Source organism: Emericellopsis cladophorae (assembly GCF_022114955.1).
Source record: "Emericellopsis cladophorae strain MUM 19.33 chromosome Unknown NODE_90_length_58644_cov_116_488500, whole genome shotgun sequence".
NCBI lineage: Eukaryota > Fungi > Ascomycota > Sordariomycetes > Hypocreales > Bionectriaceae > Emericellopsis > Emericellopsis cladophorae.
The window spans coordinates 1-19837 of record NW_026251015.1 but is presented as its reverse complement, the minus strand read 5'-3'; the positions used below and the strand labels follow the sequence as shown (position 1 = coordinate 19837).

At 55.9% G+C, this 19837-nt stretch overlaps 8 protein-coding genes across 8 annotated transcripts; 5 read left to right on the top strand and 3 right to left on the bottom strand.

Annotated features, from left to right (window-relative positions):
* Window positions 1-210: 210 nt before the first annotated feature.
* On the top strand, window positions 211-2594 carry J7T54_003178 (uncharacterized protein; the record flags this gene model as incomplete). The annotated part of the gene is made up of 3 exons (XM_051510288.1): window positions 211-1189; window positions 1239-1418; window positions 1465-2594. The coding sequence occupies 3 exons, from the start codon at window positions 211-213 to the stop codon at window positions 2592-2594; spliced, it is 2289 nt and encodes a 762-aa protein (XP_051358789.1).
* Window positions 2595-2855: 261 nt separating this feature from the next.
* Window positions 2856-4526, bottom strand: J7T54_003177 (uncharacterized protein; the record flags this gene model as incomplete). The annotated part of the gene is made up of 1 exon (XM_051510287.1): window positions 2856-4526. One exon carries the CDS (start codon window positions 4524-4526, stop codon window positions 2856-2858), a length of 1671 nt encoding a protein of 556 aa, XP_051358788.1.
* A 527-nt stretch (window positions 4527-5053) lies between these two features.
* On the bottom strand, window positions 5054-6569 carry J7T54_003176 (serine hydroxymethyltransferase; the record flags this gene model as incomplete). The annotated part of the gene is made up of 2 exons (XM_051510286.1): window positions 5054-6409; window positions 6468-6569. The coding sequence occupies 2 exons, from the start codon at window positions 6567-6569 to the stop codon at window positions 5054-5056; spliced, it is 1458 nt and encodes a 485-aa protein (XP_051358787.1).
* Window positions 6570-7857: 1288 nt separating this feature from the next.
* Window positions 7858-11390, bottom strand: J7T54_003175 (Transcriptional activator-like protein; the record flags this gene model as incomplete). Its single annotated transcript, XM_051510285.1, has 3 exons — window positions 7858-9036; window positions 9087-10264; window positions 10340-11390. 3 exons carry the CDS (start codon window positions 11388-11390, stop codon window positions 7858-7860), a joined length of 3408 nt encoding a protein of 1135 aa, XP_051358786.1.
* A 1018-nt stretch (window positions 11391-12408) lies between these two features.
* Window positions 12409-13056, top strand: J7T54_003174 (uncharacterized protein; the record flags this gene model as incomplete). Its single annotated transcript, XM_051510284.1, has 2 exons — window positions 12409-12433; window positions 12488-13056. 2 exons carry the CDS (start codon window positions 12409-12411, stop codon window positions 13054-13056), a joined length of 594 nt encoding a protein of 197 aa, XP_051358785.1.
* Window positions 13057-13697: 641 nt separating this feature from the next.
* J7T54_003173 (Prefoldin subunit) lies at window positions 13698-14587 on the top strand (the record flags this gene model as incomplete). The annotated part of the gene is made up of 6 exons (XM_051510283.1): window positions 13698-13729; window positions 13779-13910; window positions 13966-14077; window positions 14137-14235; window positions 14285-14410; window positions 14465-14587. 6 exons carry the CDS (start codon window positions 13698-13700, stop codon window positions 14585-14587), a joined length of 624 nt encoding a protein of 207 aa, XP_051358784.1.
* A 384-nt stretch (window positions 14588-14971) lies between these two features.
* Window positions 14972-18070, top strand: J7T54_003172 (uncharacterized protein; the record flags this gene model as incomplete). The annotated part of the gene is made up of 2 exons (XM_051510282.1): window positions 14972-15001; window positions 15062-18070. The coding sequence occupies 2 exons, from the start codon at window positions 14972-14974 to the stop codon at window positions 18068-18070; spliced, it is 3039 nt and encodes a 1012-aa protein (XP_051358783.1).
* Window positions 18071-19130: 1060 nt separating this feature from the next.
* Window positions 19131-19640, top strand: J7T54_003171 (uncharacterized protein; the record flags this gene model as incomplete). Its single annotated transcript, XM_051510281.1, has 3 exons — window positions 19131-19222; window positions 19271-19327; window positions 19379-19640. Coding segments are annotated over 3 exons (411 nt in total), but the record flags the coding sequence as incomplete, so codon positions are not given.
* Between the last annotated feature and the right edge of the window lie 197 nt (window positions 19641-19837).

Here is a 19837-nt window from a genome sequence, read left to right as displayed (position 1 = left end):
CCGGCCCCAAGACTCGCTCAAACTCTACCAACCCCCCCGCTTGCCAACGCGACCCTGATTGCGAGAGACAGATACATCAAAAAGGCCAGAAGGAGAAGGAAAAAAAACGTCGCGCTCTTCAGCCGTCCCACTTCCTGCTCTGGATCTCTATCGAGGCCTTCTGCGTCCCCGTCACCCTATACTTCGTACTGCCCAACCAACCCAGCTTTGATGACAGAGCACCCCGAGGCTGAAATTCAGGCCAGTGCTGCCAGCTTGTCCCCCGTATCCCCATCGCCCTTGCATACAGCCTCGCCGCTCGTGGTGCCCACCCTCCAAGACACGGTCGATACGATTGACGCCATGGTCGCCGCGGCTGCTGCCACCAACGGCCAGGTCGCGGTCGCAGACCTCAACACCAGCAGCGTCCCCGAGCCGGCCCAGGAGCACAAGGTTGGCGCCCACGATGCCGCCGACGAAGACGTTGTAGACGACGACGATGACCCTTATGGCGATGAGGCTGCCGAGGAGCCTGCCAACAACATTGCGCAAGCCCAGGCACAGCCAGCCCAAGATGATGGCAACGATGATGACTACGCCAATATTTTTGACTCGCCCATAAACCCGGACGAAGGCGCTGAGGACGAACAGCAGCCAGAGGACGTCACGCGCGCACAGCATGAAGGGGACTCGGGCGCCCACAAGCCCGTGCCTGAAGATACCCAGTCGAGAGATGTGAGTGCCTCCGCTGAGAAGGTCGAGCACGAAGCTGCCCAGACCAGCAACGAGCAGCCTACTGCAGCAGATGTTGCGATTGATCAGCTTGTGGCTGATATCACTGCCCAACAACACCCTACCACAAGCACTACTGCTAGCCATGACAACCCAACTGCCCCAGCACCCACGGAAACTGAAAACCAGGACTCGCAGCCTGCTGTGCCAACAACCATTGCGCTCCCATCTGCAGCCTCTCTCCCTCCCCGCCCGCCCAAGCCAGCTACTCCTGGCAATTCTCTACCCTCCCAGCACCATCCTGGTGCGCCTGCTCCTGCTGCCGAGGACCAGGACCCCGCTCCAGAAGCCCCTGCTGCCGGCACAACCTCTGAAGATGATTATCAGCGTAATTGGGAACGTTTCCTCGCCGATGAGAGACAGTACATGACCGAAGCAAAGTGGGACAGATTCCCTGAAGGTTCTAGGATTTTCATTGGTGAGTACCCGAACCAGGTCAGAGTCGATCTTGTAGCTGACCCTTGTAGGCAATCTTTCGAGTGACAAAGTCTCCAAGCGGGATGTTTTTGACATTTTCTACCGGTTCGGTAGACTTGCGCAGATCTCGCTCAAGTCTGCGTATGGTTTCGTGCAGTACCATACTGTTGAAGAAGGATCTAGCGCTCTTCAACACCTGGAGGGTTACGAGGTCAAGGGACGACGAATCCGTGAGTACTTCCACTCCACTACAAGACGTGTAGCTGACGTCTCCAGACCTTGAAATCTCCAAATTGCAAGACAAAGGCAAGAAGAATGACCGACGGAGTCCTGACCGCGACCGCGACCGCGGTGGACGCGACTCCCGTCGCAACGGTAGGCATGAGAACCGAGGACGCAACCACTCCCCCCGTCGCGGCAACTACAGCGATGGCTACAGGCGCGACAGTGGCTACGGTGACCGTCGCAACCGGTCCCGGTCCCCTGAATACGGGCGACATGGCAACGCTCATCGGCAGCGCAGCCCCATGGGCTATGGTCATCGATCATCTGGCTCCGGACCCGACATGCCCCAGAGGCGCTTTGGTGCTGACGTGCCCGACGTCCAGCTTTTGCTGGCGCCTGGCTTGAATCCTGACTTCATCGCCTGGGTTGAGCAGCCATTCAAGGACAAGGGTCTGGCCGTCAAGAGTATGTACATCGACCCGCGTGCTGGTGGCAAAGACCAGATCATACAGCAGCAGGCAGCCGATGGCGTGCATGCCGTCATTGAGCTTGACATGCGCGCACAAAACATGGGCAAGGTTCCTGCGCTGGCTTTCGACCGATCCAACGGTAGTGCCAATGTTCGCTTCGATCAGTATGCCGACCTTGAGCCGCACGTTGTCGCTGCCGTGGTTCTCGACAAAAAGTCATCCCATGCGCGCCAAGGGTATCAGCTGCCGCCGTACACTGCTCCTCAAGGCTACGGACACCAGCCCTACGTTGGCCATCAGCCGCAGCAGCAGCCTCCACCGGCTGTTGGTAACTACTATGGAGCGCCGCCTGCCCAAGCATATCCGGCCCAGCCACACGCATTTCCCCAGCAGGCCCCTGTCCAACAAGCCGCACCGGCGCAAGGCGATCTCGCGGCTATCATGGGGAAGCTGGATCCAGCGACACTGCAGCAGGTCATCGCCGCTGCCTCTGGTTCCGGGCCGGGCTCGACAGACGTTGGGGCCATTCTGGGCGCGCTGAATCCCCAGCAGCAAGCCCACCACCCCCAAGCGCCTCATCACCCGCACTACCAGGCGCAACTCCCTCCCCAGCAGCAGTATGGCGCTCCGTACGGCGGACAGTCCGCGCAGTCGGGGGATAGCGCAGCCCAGGTGCAGAACATCATGGCACAGCTTGCCAAGTACAGGTAGCGTTAGCTAGGACTTCCCCCCCCCCCCCTTTCTTAGTTTGTTTACCGTCTCACATGAGCCGTGGAAAGGTGGGAGTAATTCAGGGGTGGTTTCGGCGTTCGTTGGTGTGGGGTTTATGATATAGATTTCACTCAGTTCAAAGGAGGGAAGGCTATCCTTTCCATGATTATACCCTTGTTTTTTTTTATCTAGAGAGGACCATCTACAGTGGTCTTTCCGTAGTCTTCGAATACACATTCAACTTCTTAGAACATGGCATATCTACCAACCAAACGCCTCGTCGTGCCACCACACCTTGCGGCCCTTCATCACCCAGGCTCCTACACTTTGTCGGGCTTCCTTGCTCATGGATTTTGGACCACAGACGAGCACGGCGACACTCTCCTCGCGGCCTTTGCTGAAAGTTTCATCCACGATTCTACCCACATCAGGTCTTTTCCTATTCCTACCCGACATCTCTATCGACTCGGCAGCGACACTCCGCTCCGAACCGGGCGCTAGGCCCATGTCACCCGTGAGGAACAACTGCACATTGTCATCGGTCAACACCTCGGGTGCCCATGTGGCATCTGCTGCGGAGCGGATTGCCCACACCATGCTGACCTTTGCGCTCGGGTTGTCCTTGAGGATGGCCCGGTAGACAGGGACTGTAAAAGTGGCACCCACACCACCCGCTAGAAGCAGTATCCTGTCATACTGGCCCGAGAGCGTGCGATGCAGATACTTGCCCGCCGCGCCGTGCGGGCCTTCGATGTTGATGTCAAGGGATGACAGGGTGCTGAGATACCGCGTCAAGGGACCGTCCCGCGACCGTGCCACCAATGTCAGTGTACCGGCGTCTTCCTGGACGGACGCGACGGTGAAGGGGTTGAAGATGAACTCGTACAGTAGGGAATTGGGCGATAGGGCTTTCTGGGAGGGGCGTGACGCAGCGGGGAGATTGATATAGACGTGCGAGCCCGGGCGAGCCTGGAACTTGGCCATCTTGTTGTGCGGGACCGTCGCCACGATCTTGACGAGATCTGTTCCAGGAATCTTTTCCAACTTGGAGGTGGCGGGGGTCGTATACAGCTTGCGCGCAGCGAGGTCGCAGATGAAGATGACGAGTGCTTCAACGAGGTACACCCTTGCGCTTGGGGCGTGGAAGAAGATCAAGGTTGGCAGCGACAAGGCCGTGACGAGGTGCGTAATGAAGAAGAGGCGGTACGAGTACCGCCTTACAGCCGTCATGGAGGTGACACTCAGAACGTGGAGACCCATGGAGGCGACGACGCCTGCGAAGACAACGGGCGCCAGCATGCGCTTGAGCCATATCCCGCTCGTCCACAGATAGTAGTTGTAAAAGGCCACGTGCAGCGCGAGGAGCACGTACAGCACCCGGCCCAGAACGCGATGGTACCGGTTGTACCTTTCGTGCGACGTGCGGAACACGAGCGCCACCGGGTTCACGGGCGACTTGAGCGAGAGGAGGTAGTGCCCCGGCAGCTGCGCGCAGGCGACGAGGCCGAAGCGCTTGGTGAGATGGAGAAAGTCGTGGCCCGTGTCGAGGACGCACAGTGTGAGTAGCCAGGCCAGCCATCCGAGGCCTAGGATCCATTCGCCCCTCTGGCCCCAGCTCTCGTCGCCGCGGAAGATGTCATCCTCGAGCCACCACCCGATCTTGACGACGCGCTCGCGCAGGAGACCCCAGTTCCCGAGACGATGGGCTTTGGCGATGGGCGAGCCGGGGACGGACTGGTAGCGTCCTCCCTGCTGGGCCTGCTGCTTCCTCTGCACGCGGTCGATGACGAGCAGGACGAGGCGGATGATGAGGAAGAGGAGTGGTGGGAGGAAGAGGGACAGGTGGGATTTGGCGGCGTAGGTGTCGAGGGCTTTGCGACGGAGGGCCTTTTCCTCGTCGGAGAGGGTGACGAAGCGATAGGGCCAGCCCATCTTTCTGCAGCGCCTGGACGTGTGCTGTTGTTAGTGTCTGGGTGAAGGCCGTCGGTGAGTGAGTTGAGGTGGAAAAGGAACGACCGACGTTGGCGGATCAGCGACATGGACAGGGATGCGTCACTAATAAATGTACCTTACGTATATCACTAAAAAGGGTATGCAATGCAACACTGTCACAACATCAAAGCCAGTCGCATCAATAGGTTTGATGGCCTGGGCCGCATCAATTTCAAATATCTCTCTCGTGTTAAGACGATTCATAAATATCAATCATCGTACAAAGGAAACGAATATAGTTCTTTTCAGCTTCCTGCCGCCCGTGGCAAAACTCCCATTTCGCACGTAATTGTGATTCTCCCTCCAGACTGACTGGCTGACCGCAAAAAGGAACGCCTGTTGAAAATGCATGCTTTGTTGAACATATCGTGGGCGGATCGGGTGGAATCCGCGCCTCATCACATCACGGCGACCACTCTGTTGATGAAATTCGAGTGGCCTCCCTCTACCGACACCGGACATCACGCTTAGATGCCGGCATCCAGACGCCAGCCCTCGACGGGGAGGGGGAAGGCGCTGGTCCAGGCCGAGATCTCCTTGCGGAGCTCGTTGATGCGGGCGACCTCGCCGCCGGCCACCTTGGCCTTGAAGTCCTTGAGCTTGTTGGCCTCCTTGGGCAACGCGCCCTGGACCTCCTTGCAGATCTTGATCGCCTCGTCAATGTACTGGCCGACGCGCTCAAAGTCTTTCTCGCCGAAGCCACGCGAGGTCATGGCAGGGGTACCGATGCGGATACCGCAGGGGGTCAGGGCCGACTTGTCACCAGGGATGGAGTTCTTGTTGCAGGCAATGTTGATCTGCTCGAGGACGGCCTCGACACGAGCACCGTCCAGGGCGTGCTGGCGCAGGTCGAGGAGGACCATGTGGCTGTCGGTGCCGTCGGCCACGAGCTTGTGGCCGAGCTCCTTGAACTTGTTCTCGATCGACTTGGCGTTGGCAACAACCTTCTCCTGGTACTGGCGGAACTCGGGGGTCTGAGCCTGCTTGAGCGCAACGGCCAGGGCAGTGATGGTGTGGTTGTGGGGGCCACCCTGGTGGCCGGGGAAGACGGAGAAGTTGATGGGGTTCTCGAGGTCGTAGAGGGTCTCCTTGCCGGTCTTGGCGTCGACGGAGCGAACGCCCTTCCGGTAGAAGATCATGGCACCACGGGGACCACGGAGAGACTTGTGGGTGGTGGTGGTGACAATGTCGGCGTAGAGGAAGGGCGTGGGGATGACCTCGGCGGCGATCAGACCCGAGATGTGGGCCATGTCGACGACAAGGTAGGCACCGACAAGGTCGGCGATTTTGCGCATGCGCTCGTAGTCGATCAGACGGCAGTACGCAGAGGTACCGGCGACGAGGACCTTGGGGCGGTAGAGGACAATGTTCTTCTCGAGCTGGTCGTAGTCGATGATGCCAGTGTCAAGGTTGACACGGTAGGGCATAGTCTCAAAGTAGGTGGAGACAGCCGAGATCTTGCGCTGGGGTGTCTGGTACCCGTGGCTCAAGTGGCCACCGTGGGGGAGGTCGAGACCCATGAGACGGCCGTGAGGAGGCATGATGGCCTGGTAGACCTGAAGGTTGGCAGGGCTGCCAGACAAGCACTGGACGTTGACACCCCACTTCTCGGGGTCGACGTGGAAGGCAGCCAGGGCACGACGCTGGCAGAGCAGCTCGATCTGGTCAATGTGCTGGTTGCCACCGTAGTAGCGGGCGCCGGGGTAACCCTCGGAGTACTTGTTGGACATGGGCGAACCCAGGGCATCGAAGACGGCGCGGGAAGTAATGTTCTCGGAGGCGATCAGGACGATCGACTCGCGCTGGCGCTGGACCTCATCTTTCTGGGGGGCGTTGTTAGACACAGCGTACTCTGAATCGGGTTGGCAGGTTCAAACGCACCATGATCTCAGCGACCTCGGGGTCCGAGTCGAGGAGGCTCTTCTCGAGCATCTCCTTGTGAGCAGCCGACAGGGCATAGTCAGCGTTGGTAGAGGAACCCATTGTGACGGTAGTGGGAAGAGTATGAATCGGTGGAAAACGGAATTGATCCTTGAGGTGAAGAGAGGGAGAGAGGAAATGCGTTATAAAGAAAGCGGCGGGAGAGGAAAAAAACCGGACGGAGGAAGGAAGGACAGACTGGAGCTTAGCTCCATGTCCTCTCTCCCAACCAAACTAGCCTGCACGTTTTCGGTAGGTTTGTTAGTGCAGCAGCGAGATCGGCCGTGGCGGGGTCGAATTTTGCGTGCCTCTGACTCGAGGACCCTGTGGCGATGGTGCGGGGCACTAACAGACAGTCGAACCTTGAGGGCATATATCTCCGCGTCTGCGGCGGTTCAACAGCAGCATGGATTGGCCATATAATTATTTCAAATCATGCTTTTGAAGCATTAGTACACAGTAGCAGTATGTATGATTGAGCTACTCATGAGCATTGAGTAATAATTCTAAGTGAACGAAGAGCTTGACTTCGACTTGACGACCAGACTGGCATGCGTCAATTTAGGCTTGCAGGGCACCCGTCAGACTACCCTACAAGAATGACAGCCACACTACCTCCTTCACTGTGTCATTGTTGGGTCCATGCGTGTACAAAATAAATATTAGATATAGAAAGAGCGTGACAGCAATGAGCCTATCTATTGTAATGGGGCCTTGATCGTGGCAATGCTATTTGTTAGTCCCTGCTCGCTCTAGCCACCCCCAACATCACACCCAAATTACACCATATGCATGATTCATCACTTACACACATGCATTCTAGAGGAACGCTTCCGTCCAGTGGCTGTTCATTACAACGGCTCTGCTCTAATCCCCCAATCGCTAGCCACCAGTGTTTGAAAGGTAGTGTACTTGATATATACCCAGGCTCCCGTCGCGTGGCCCCTCGACCCAGCACACGGGTCTCCCTATGCCGCCCCCTCTTCTCCTGAGACAACAAAAGCCCCCAGACCAAATAATGTCCCTTTCCAAAAGCCAAATGACCACCTCAAAAGACCTGTCCGCGCCTGTCGCCGCTCGTAAACTGATATATCATGGTGTATGCGTCGCCAAAGTCTGCTTTTAGGACGCCGCCTGATGCATTCGTTGCATGTGCCCCCCAACGCCTGTCTGTGTGTGACATAAAGAGAGTAAACAAAGTTGGGAGAGGGGGAGGGGGGGGGGGGGAAAGACAGAGAAAACAAGGAACCACCAGTAGAGGTGTACAAAAATGAAGGCGTAGAATACAAATGAAGACTGTCGCTGCTTGAGCCGGTTATGTACAGTGTCCCGGCGGAGTGGCCACCGCAACCTATTGGGCAATGCTCTCTGGGCTCATCATGCCTGTGCCCTCGTCCTTGTCTGTCTGACTGGCACCACCTTGGCTTTGCATACTGTCGGAACGCTCCATGGAGGGCGCTAGCGCTAGGACGGCAGGGTTCGGCATGGTGCCGTTGGGCAGGGACTTCTTCTTCATGGGCGTGTTGCTGGCCGAGCCAGCCTTTCCGGGTGACGCGTTGAGCTTCGCCTCCGCAGCGGCTGCCTCGAGCTTCTTCTTCTTCTTAGCCAGTGCGAGCTGCTCCTTGGGCGGCCGCTTCTGAGCGGAGACGATCTTGCCAGTAGCACCGAGACGAGGACGTGGTTTTCTTTGCTTGACCGGAAGATCCTCGTCCTCGACCAGTGGCTGATCGCCATTAGCGTGTAGCTTGGCCCAGAAGAAATTCTTGACCAGCCCAATATGTCCCTGGATACTGCCCTTGGTGATTGGTTCGAGCGGCTCAGGGGGTTCGAAGAGGTCGGCCACATCCGGACCTGCGGTCTGTGTCTGCATCTGGTACTGGTTCCGTACGCGCGTCTGAAGGAGGTGGAACGGCACGGCCAGCGCGCCTCCCAGCTCCCCATCCAGCCCGAGTGCCTTGAAACCGAAAAAGTCCTCTCCGAGATCATCGGCGAAATCGCCGCTGACAAACGTGTCACTGCCGTCTTTGAAGGCTCCGACGCCGTCAGTGCCCTCCTCGCCTGTCAAGGCAGGGCGGAGGAGATCTGTCAGGTGATTCTTCATCCTGTCGTGCATAGTGGCGAGTTTGCTTGATTGTCGATCCAAGTCGTCCTTGACGTAAGTGTCAAGCGCCTCCACATCGTACCCATTCTCATCCAGCGTATGCAGGACGGCCTCCTCCGGGGTGTATCTAGACTCCACTTTGGTACCGTCCTTGGTGACAACCGACATCTGCTCCACCTCAGTATATGTGCTGAATGTCTTGACAAGCTTCTGGAAGTAGTCTGCCACGATATCGGTGAAGGCGTCCACAGCCGACGGCTGGGTCTCTTCAAAGCCAGTGTGGTACAAAATCTTGGTGACAGAGCGACGCAAAGCATCGTGGCAGGTCTCGGCTGCCATAACGGGCCCATTGTCCGCAATAAAGTGCGGCTCAATGTCTTGCTCGTGGAAACCTTCCGAGTTGATCTTGGGAAACTGATTTGAAAAGACCTAGTGGTGTTACAAACATGGTCGAAAATCACTTCAACCGGCAGACTTACCTGAGTTTGGACCTGCATCTGCTTGATGACCGAGATCTTGTTCACTAGCTTGCGCGTCTCCTGGATCTGGTGGATATTGTCGTCAATCTTCTTTGACAGACGACTTTGCGGTGCCCGAAACGCGCCCTCTGGGGCCAGACGCAAGAAATCCTCGTGCTGGTTGATGACGTGACCCTCGCCGTCCTCGATCCACCGAAAGTTGGCCTGGATGTCGGGAATATTGCTGAGCGCGTCATAGTGGTCCGGGATCACTCTCTCTACTTCCTCGTCAATGCCTTCAGCCAGTGTCTCCGCAGGTTTTTGGCTCGTGTGGTTGGTCGAGGCCCCGGCGTCGTCGGCCGCAGCATCCTTGCTGCCCAATGTCGCTGCCTCTTGCTGGTGCTTGAGGAACCGGCGCATGGCCGCCTTGGTTCGAAGTGCGGCGGTAGCCTCTAGATTCAACTTATTGTCCTTGAACAAAAAATGACGTTCCTTTGCAGCGAGGGCACGATCCTTCTTCGTGGTCTGCTTCCAGATCTTGTACTCCTCGTCCTCAAAGGCCTGCTCTACAGCCTCGTTGTACGCCGAGTCGAGGGCCAGCCCATTCAAGCTGGGCCCGTCAACATCCATCGCGTCAGCATTGCTAGCCACTCCAGAGGCGCCATGGATCCCAGCTGGAGTGTTGGAACCCCCTATTGGGGGGGTCCCAAACCCATTGCTTCCCTCAACAGCTTCGGAGTTCTCACGGCCGTGCTTCCCCAGGAGCCCATTGACTTGAAGCACAGGTTTCTGATCCACCACGGGTGTGTCCTCCCTTTTCTCGCTGGGCGCTTTCCTCGATTTGTTCGCGGTCACACTGGCGCCTTTGGTCCCGGTAACTCGACCGCGAGACGACATTATCGGCTCGTCGTCCGAGTCATCTGCGGCATCATCCTCGCCGCCGTTCTGTTTACGACGTTCCTCGGCCTCTACCTCTGCACGTGACCGGATGACGAGATCTGGAATCAGCGGAATGAGCTTCTCTGCTTCTTTGCGCATGCCGTTAGCCATGCGTCGAAGGGGGTGGTTCATGTCTTGGTTGTAGCGCAAGCAGTTGTCCCAAACAAGGTTCAGATCCGTGACGAATTCGTCCTTCGACTTGTAGCTGAGTGTCTTCAACTTTTTGGTCATGGTACCAAGATCCATAGGATTTTTGATCACTGTTTGCGTCAGCCTTGAACGGTGTGACGGGATGGGAATCTAACGGTTATAGTAGTCGGGCGCTTCTCGTTTACTGACCCTTGTCAGAAACGGCGTCGAGTACTCAGTATGGGCCTTGAGTTCCGTGAGGACTTTCTCGAGCGCCTCATACAGCTCCTCCTGGTTCACGTTCTCCTCGCTAGCCCACTTGCTGCGATTCTTCCTAACCTCGTTCATGAGCGTTCGCAACTCGGCATCGGACGCCTCAACCTCGTCGCGCCTCATATCGATACGCGCAATCAGGTGTTTGAGCGTCAGGCTTGACGCTCCAAGATTGGCGCTGGCCAGAGATCCCTGATTGGTCGCGGCCTGGCCGGTAGCATTCGGGTTTGTGTTGTGGTCCATCTCTGCCTGAAGCTGCTTTTCCGAATCTTCCAATCGTTGCTGTTCAAGCATAGCCGCCCGGTCATTCTCTAGAGTATATAGTATAGTGTGGAAACTTCTCCGCGCTGCCTCCTCCGCGGCCATGTGTTCCTCTTCCAGCGTCTTGATGGCATCGTTGCCTGCATCCTTCTCTTGCGACTGCGTCGATGGCTCGATCTTGACCTTGACCAGTTGCTTGTCCGGCGAATTTACAGACTGTACTGGCGAGCTGCCTGATTTAGAAGGCGACAATAGCGCGCCAGCCGCCGATGTTCGCGTCTTGGCTGCTGCAGTGCCAGACGGCCCATCCCCCTCCCCGTCGTCCTCATCATCATCACCATAGTCATCTTCGTCAATGTCGCGTTTTGCCTTCTTGCGAGGCGGTTCCTGCGGGTCTTCGTGGTCGGTGGTCGGAGGTAGCACAGTCGGAGTGCCGGTCTCAGCATTGGCAGTGGTACGGCGAAGCGCATCGATCGCGTCGCGATTGTAATGGCCGCTATCGCCAAACAGCAGGGCAACCCTGTCCTCCGTTTTGCGATACAGATCTGCGAAAACAGTACGATATATGTTATCATCGGCGTCAGCCGGGGCCTCAGGCCCTAAGGCGGAAGGCTCCCTGGCGGAACGCGCAGAAACATCGTCGGGAATGTTCAAGCTCCTATTGCTGTTCGAATGATGTAACGTGGGAGTTGACCCCGTATGTCGGCCGTTGATAAAAGACATGATGGGGCCCTGGCGATAGAAGCGACGGGTCGGCACCGGTCGCCATGCGCAAAACGATGCGCTCGCGTCGGGCCGGAACTAGGGCGAATGGATATCTCAGAGCGGCATGGGTAGAAAGAGTGGCCTCCGCCTGGATGGTGTAACAAGTTTCGTGATGGAAATGGCCGATTTGAAGGTGTACCGATGGCGCGCAATGGCAGGATTTGACCGTGTTGCGATGGGGTGAAGTCGGAGTAGTCCCAGGCTGGGCCTTTCCTAAAGCGGGACCGGACTTGGGGGTTCGTGATTCTGGGGGAGCTGAGGAACAAGGGAGCGCGCACGTTCTGGATGGATCCTGGTCGAGAGCGAATACGATTTTCATATGCCCCGACTATTCCAGGGTACTTTTACTTGTGTTTGGCCTCAAAGTGATGTCCATTTATGTCGATATCTCCACGCGCTCAACACATGCCTCATATGCTTGCAGCGTAAGGTACTTCGATGTCCGGGGCGGACAGTATCATCACGTGACCGCGTCTGTGAGTCCAAGCGATTCAAGCGCGGCGTTACGGACACCCAGTGTTAGCAGAGGTCTGATTGTCCTCGGCATAGAGCGCCAGTTGTGGAATCACTGTGCGTGCAATAGTAGTCTCCTTGATGAGAAATGTGAACACAGTTAGCAAAGCCTCCTAGGTAACAAGACCCATGACTTCATCACATCTATGGTCCTATGCGGGTGCTTCCACAGCCTCCACCGGCGGGATGACCCCTGTCAAAAGCGTGGCTGCTGCTTCCGGACTGCGTGGCTGGAGCCTGGAGCTTCCAGTCTGGACTCGGCCACAATATCTTTGCACCCCAAACGCCAGCTTCGTCGATTCTGCCAGCTTGATGGGGAGTTACTGACGTTTGAACAATTCATTTGCAGTTTGCGATCATTGTGCAAAGTTCTCATAGCACAAATAACCGAGACGCATTGCCGTTTCATACCGACGCCAAGCCTTACGACCCCCCGTGCGTCACCGTCTTAGGACTTGAAGCAATGCGCATACGTCTGCCTTTCGCAGGTGAGCTCCAGGAAGATCAGTCAACCTCCATGGTCAGCTATTAACTATTAGCAGTGGTCTTCGTCGTCCTTCTCCTCGCCGCTGCCTACGCCGGGCTCACGAAGCTACAACTCGGCGAATATGTAAACGATAAAATCCTCCATTTCGTCACCTTCTTCCTCCTCACGGTGGTCTTCTACTGGATTGTCGATACGACCCGTCGGCGCACCTTACACATGACCCTGGTCGTCTGCACATTGATCCTAGGCGTGGGCTCAGAATTTTTGCAGAGCTTCCTTCCGAATGATCGCGATTTCGACGTGTACGATATCCTGGCAAACGTGGTAGGCAGTTTGGGAGCCCTGGGCCTGTGTGCTCTGTACCACAAGCGCATGCTAGAGAGGAAAAGACAACGCAAGACGTATAATTCTGTGCCCGGTGATGACGAGGGCGACGTCGAGCTCGGCGAAGGCCACGAAAATGGTGTCGTGAGCTCGGCGCCACGGACACGATCATTGGAGGAAGAGGTCGACAACTGGGACGAGAACGCGCCAGATGACTGGGACGATGACGATCCTGCTCCTGTGGCTGCTACTGGCAAGCCTGCCGCAGTTGTCGACGCCGACTCCAAGCGTGCCGACTAGACGGCTCCGCGAAGACAACTGCAAGGTGTGCCCTGCGGTGATTATGACAATGACGACTAGGTGGATCACAATGTTTGGAGTTTGGGTGGTAAGCATGTATGATAGCGCCACATATTATATTAATTTCACTGCCCCTTAATGTGTCAATCATTCAATCAGTTCTTGTTGCGAGGCGCGAAGGCCTATTGTAAGATCGATCGTTTCAGCCATGCCCGTACTGATCTTATACCATCGAGCTTGGGCACCGGGCGCTCCAGATACCATGGTCAAACTCTATAGGTATATCCATGTATGGACTTTGTCAATTGATAGGAGAGAAGACACGTCATTTTTCTTGAAATCGAAGAGGAACAGAGACATGGAAAGTCGGGCGTCTTTTATTTCCCTTCGCAGGTTTCCTTTACGGTCGACCCCCGTGACGTTGACGTGGGGCTTATACCGAAAGGAAACCCTTTTTGGGATTTGTTCTCTCCCCACCCACTCACCCACTGTCAACTGGGAGCTCTAATCGCGGGGCCATCCGATTAGTCAAATACAATTTGGCTGACGTTACAGTCCATTCTGAACAGAGAAATACTCGGCCTAGACAAGAGCTTCCGGATTCACCAGTCAGTGCTCAGACCGGCACAGACACAAACAGAATGGCGAGCGCGGGGAAACAGGCCCAGACAGGGTGAGGCATCTGTTGCTATTTGCACCCAGACAAGACTGACGGCCTACAGTAAGGAGTCGGATGCGACGCCTAGCAACCCCCGTGGTATCCCATACGCCCCCTTTGTCGACAAGGTCGAGGACTATGTAGCCACGCGCGAGGATGTCGAGCCCACCCTGAAGAGCTTCCAAGAGATGATCTCGTAAGCCTTGCCGACCGAACCCACCATCGACCTCGTGTGGTAACAGCGCGAACAGGAAATATCAGTTTATGGAGGTCAACCTACAACGGAGGATGGCTGGTCTGCGCGATAAGATCCCCGATATCCGGAAGACGCTCGAGACAGTACAGTTTTTGAAACTCAGAAAGGTGTGTGGGCTCTGGGGCGTTTGTGTGCGTGTGTGGAAGCACGGATTGACAGGTCCTAGGATGCGACAGATCCGATCGAAACCACCTTTGAGCTCAACGATACCCTGTATTCGCGGGCGAATATCCCACCGACCGACGAGGTGAACATCTGGCTGGGCGTAAGTTGTGAAGACGGCCACAGACCAGCCTGATACTGACAGCAGCCAGGCCAATGTGATGCTTTCATACCCGATTGACGAGGCCGAAGCCTTGCTGAGCACCAAGCTTGCCACGGCAAAGACAAGCTTGTCCAACTGCGAGGAAGACTTGGACTTTTTGAGGGAGCAGATCACGGTACGCTTCATGTGGGAGGTTCTTGGCATTTGATCTCTGGCTAACATCACATAGACCATGGAAGTGGCCATCGCTCGGGTGTACAATTGGGAGGTTGTCCAGAAGCGCAAGGAAAAGGGCGAGGAAGTAGCCGACAAATCAAAAACGAAGGAAATCGGTGCGTCGCCGAATGACTGAGAGGTGACAGGGTCAGCCTGAGTCGCCATTTGGCACCGAACGTCGATAACCAAGGGGTTCTGGATCTCTTGGTGTGATGGCTCTAGAGTTCAGAGACCTCAAAAGAATACAAATTCAACGGCTGATGTCGAATTGGACATTGATTATTATACCTTGGCTTGACGATGATATTGGCTGTGGCCTTGTACTTCTTTGATGCATAAACTCTGTAGATGAGTAAGCGCCCATTTCGCGCGATCCTCCAACTTTTTTGAAGGCCAGCCCCCAGGTTCGCGCGCACAGCCAATGTCTCTCTAGGTCCATCTCGTCGCCCACTTACGCAGTGTGAAGAAATGTTGCGGCATGCTTCAGGTGGCGCCATGGAAGCTGGGGCAAAGACAGCGCATGCTGTTGGCCCTCGCGGCGTCCAGAAAAGTACGACGAGCCTGCAGTTTGGGGCCTTGCATTGTGACTATCTCGACTGACCTCGACCAGGACTTTCGACGTTCCATCTCCCATGCGCCTCAATACCAGAAGCCAGTCACACAAGCAACGAGAGATTATGACACGAATAGTGCAACGCACTCCCATCCTCCGTCGCTAGCAGAACTTCATCCCGATCAGCCTACCACGACACTCGCAACGGTCGCCGAGACCAAGACGAGCCCAAACTGTGACGACTTTGTGGACAAGTTTGCATCCCGTGTTCTAGCTTCCGATGCACAACGGTCCATTGCCAGAGGGGGATCTCGTCTTAGATCTTGGGCCGATGACGAATCGAATGCAACGGACTCGACACCCGGAGAGCAGAGTGAAGGCTGGATCACGCATGGCGGTCCGGGCGTTTTCTACCGGAAATGCTGGCTCAGCGATAGAAAAACGAGAACCGAATGGCAGAAGAAGCTCGCCGAGCTGAGAACGCCCCGGTCCTCCTTCATTGTCCTGCAATGGAAACTTCGGCGCGACATGCTGCGATGGAAGCAGCACGAGGACGCTCGCCGCTCCATTGCAGACAACCTTCTTCGTCTTCTACCACAGCGGAAAGATCGCCGTTCGCTCATTGGGACAATGCGATCGATGGGGTACACACGCGACGATCTGCATGACATCTGCCACACGTTGGAAGGCGAGACGGGCGACATATCCTGTGAACGGTTCTTGGAAATGAAAGGCTACCGGCCTCCGTGGCTGATTAACATTATCTTGTCAGATATGGTGACGATCTCGGACCCAGAAATTCTTAATCGAATGATCGAGCATTGTATGAGCTTGATGGAAGTGCCGGGTGCTCAGCGAGTTGCGCCTGACCGATTCCTTCGCATTGCAACAGGATTGGCTGGCCACGCCGTGCGGCTGGATGGGATACTGTTGCCTAAGATCGCGGACATGATTATCGCATACTTGAGGAGGATAGAAGAATGGGAGAGGCGATCGAATCGAGCATTTGCGCAGCAGTGCAAGTTCTACAACAGTGCGCTTGAGGTGTTCAGCACGAACCTGAATCGCTGGCTGCCACCGACATACCATATCGATCCGAGTTTCTACTGGAAAGCACAGAGTAAACTTCTGGAGGCCTCAGCTGCTTTCGAGAAACCCCTCAGGTTCGACTACAAGGGTTTCTGCGCCGTTCGGAGAGTCCTTGCTGCCATGCCCAAGAATGCTGGGGACATCCACAACGTCTTGCGGCACGCACAAACGTGGCCGCCGCGGCTTTTGCCTGGTGATGGAATCGATGAGGCCATCAGACCAGAAGATAATTGGTCCCGACCTGTGACGGTCAGCACGTTACAGCAGGAAGCCGGCTTTGCCATGAATGATGAGGACTTGGCGTGGGACACAATCGGCGGCAGGGCGCCAGACGGCTCGCCGACCATTAAGCAGGAAATTGTCAAGGGCGGGCCGGCAGATACATGGACGGCGTCGATTCGTGCCACCCGCAATGCAACCGAAGCGTGGGCTTGCTTCAATAATCCGCCTGTGCCCGGCCAGCAGCCTACTCCATCAGTGTATGCAGCCATGTTCGCCAAGCTGTTCAGTCAAGATGTGCGAGCCACATCGAGTTTATTGCCCGGAGAGCGAGCCTACAATTTCCCGCCCCATTCGGATACCAACCTGTCCGAATACGAACGTCAGCTACGGGAGCCCCCGGACGCGTATACGCTGTATGCCTATATGAGGGAAGCAGATATCCGGCCGCGCCTGGGATGCCTTGAAATCCTTGTCCGAAACGCCAGGACTGAACATCGTGCTCGACAATATCTGATGGATAGTGGAGACAGCCACAACCTCGCGTTGTCAGAGTATGGGATTTCCAAAAGCACCTTCACCAAGACGGAAAGGAGAGCATGGGGCCGCAAGCTTGGAAAGATCCCGCTGTCTCTCGTGGCAGCCTACGTCAAGTGCTTGACCAGCCTCGACAAGACACCAGCCCGCCAGCTCAAGCGGGCCATCATCATCACTTCGGCGCGCATGAGAAATGTCAGCGGCCATGATAGACTCTGGGGCTGGTACATGTGGGGCGCCATCCTGAGGGCCAGCAGCAACAGACTGCCTCGATCCCCATTGGGCGGGTGGGAGGGGACAACCCTCGCCGCCCAGCTCAAGGGATACCGGACCATTGTGTCCAACATTGAGAAAATGTCACACCTGCGCCTGCCCACGCTGCGCCAGTATTGCAAGTGTCTCCGCAAGTCTATGAACCGGGCCTTTGCGGTTCACATGGACGAGATGCACGTGGAGGCTGGCGAGGGTGAGCCCCAAACATTGCGACGCGTGTACGACGATGGATTCAGGGAGAGCACGGCTGATACAAACTCGCCCGAGGCCAAGAAAGACCAGTCGGACGCTTGGGTTCCCGAGCTCAGATTGTGTGCTGAGATGCTCAAATGCATGGTGCGAACTCTACGATCAAGAGAAGAGAAGAACCAAAAGCTGCAGGAGAAGCCCGACTCCTACACCCTTGAACACATGGTAGCCCGCGTGGATCCCGTGGGGGCTGGGTCTGCGTACACTATCATGTCTGCCCTAGCATTCACAGGCGAATTTGTCGAAATGTCCAAATATTTGGCATGGCTCATGACGCAGTGGAAACAGGCTGGCTTACGAGAGGACCTGTTAAAGTACGACCAAGTCCCTGCGGTGGCAGATTTCCATCGTGTGCTCTGTGTCTTTCGGTGCTACGCTGAACCAATGCTGCCGCCGGACGTCGTGGAGAGAATCCGCACCCAGGTGCAGCAGGACGAACTGATCTGGCGCTGGCCTGACGAGGAGGAGGTCGAGCTGTTCCCCGAGCGCCAGGGCGACTTGGGCTATGTCGGCCTGGCCCACACGCTGAAATGGGTGCGATACTGGAGGCTCCGACAGGAGCGTGGCGAGAAGACATCCTTCATACAGGTGCCACCCAACTACCGGCGTGTTATCAGGGATATTGAGGAGCGACGCAAGGTCTATGCTGAACTAGCGCGACGCGCTGAAGAGCCAGGGAAGTTCTGGTCTGAGATATAGAGGTCTGTCCAATGCGTATACCCAGGGTTGGCGTTCTTGTTGCAAGGAGGCAGGGGCCATGTCACATAAATGTACACATAAATGTAATCACAAAATGTAGCAGCGAGGCTACCAAATGTATAATTGTGTGGAAAGCTCCTGACTCCTTCTCATTGGCAGCCAGGAGGAATTCCAGGCCTTTGCATCTGAGGGCGTGCTCGTTGGGGACGGGCGGCTACGCGCTTCACGCTGCGCTACAAATAGCACAGTTCACCAGGCTGTAAACAACAACCCGCCTGAACCTGATTCAAGGCCAGCGACTGAAGCGGAATCGTACTAATACCTCTTACTATTTTTGCTGCAGGGAAAAGAAGACAAAGCTGGGTAAGGTAGGGGACAACAGACAAAATGGTCTGGTGGCCGGCGGCTACACGTGTGGGACCGCATCGATTGGCTCTCCCGGCCTCGCACCTCGAACGTCGTCCAGGACCATTCAACTACCGGCGTCGCAACGGCCTTGAAGCGCGTGGATCGAAGGGCCCGGGAGGTGGTCGCGTAATTTCCCCTGCGACGCGGATCGCTTGGATGTCGGCGGCTGCTGGGGGATACAAAGTATCATGTCCTGTCGTGGCCGTCCGTCTTGCGTGAATGAAAGTGTCCCGACAAAACTCGCGACATTTTGATGTGTGTTTGAATCAAACGGATTCTTCCCTCTCTTTCCTTGTGTGTTTGTTTCCTACTGTCTTTCCTAGAGTCTTTCCTCTCTCGCTCTCTCTCTCCTCTGTCTCTCTGCTCTGGGCATTTCGACACGACGCCAGTCATCTCTCTCATTGTGATATTGTTGAGTCTTTGTTGGCAACGTTTAGATTCTCTCAAGACCGGAGTACCACTCCCCGGACACAAAAAGAAAAAGGAAAAGAGACTTTAGGCCGTCTTTATTGCTGATAATTTCCTTTTTGGACGCTATTTTGATTCCACTCTCCCATACTCTCCCTGTCACGACATCCTTTGAGCATCACGACGTGGAAAAGGAACACCAACTACACTCTTTGGACGAAATATATACGATCAACTGGACAACATGCGGTGGACTTCCTGGATACAAGCTGCAACGCATACATGGATGGCTGTACAGACTGTTGAGGCTGGTCCTCTGAAATGGGCGGATTCAATGTACGTCCTGCGAAGGGGTGGTTAATGAAGACTGACTAACACGCCTAGGGTGCGCAATGTAGCGCCCAGCAATATTAAGGCACGACAGGCTCAGCTTGGAAATGGGTATGTATTCACTGATCACGATCCGTACAACATCGAAGCTTACTATCGCAGTGTCACCTCCGCTGTTGAGACGCCTCATCCCGAGTTCGAAGACATCACGACGGATGCCGTCTTTCCCACCTCACTTCTGCCAGACTATGGTGCATCAGATGAAGACGAGGACAACAGTAGCGACGGGCCACTGATTACGGAGATCACCTTTCTTCCTCCGAAAAACGAGCCCACGGAGACACCAGGGTCGACTGAAGAGGGCGCCATCCCAACGACGACCCCTGAATCGACAACAGAAGGGTCAACGGATGTTGAGACACCTGTTAGCCCGACCTCTCTCGAGATACCGACCTCTCTGGAGACACCTACCTCTCTGGAGACTCCTACCTCTCTGGAGACACCGACTTCACTCAAGACACCAACTTCACTTGAGACTCCTACTTCTCTGGAGACACCCACTTCCTTAGAGACTCCAACCTCTCTCGAAACACCTACCTCTCTGGAGACACCTACCTCTCT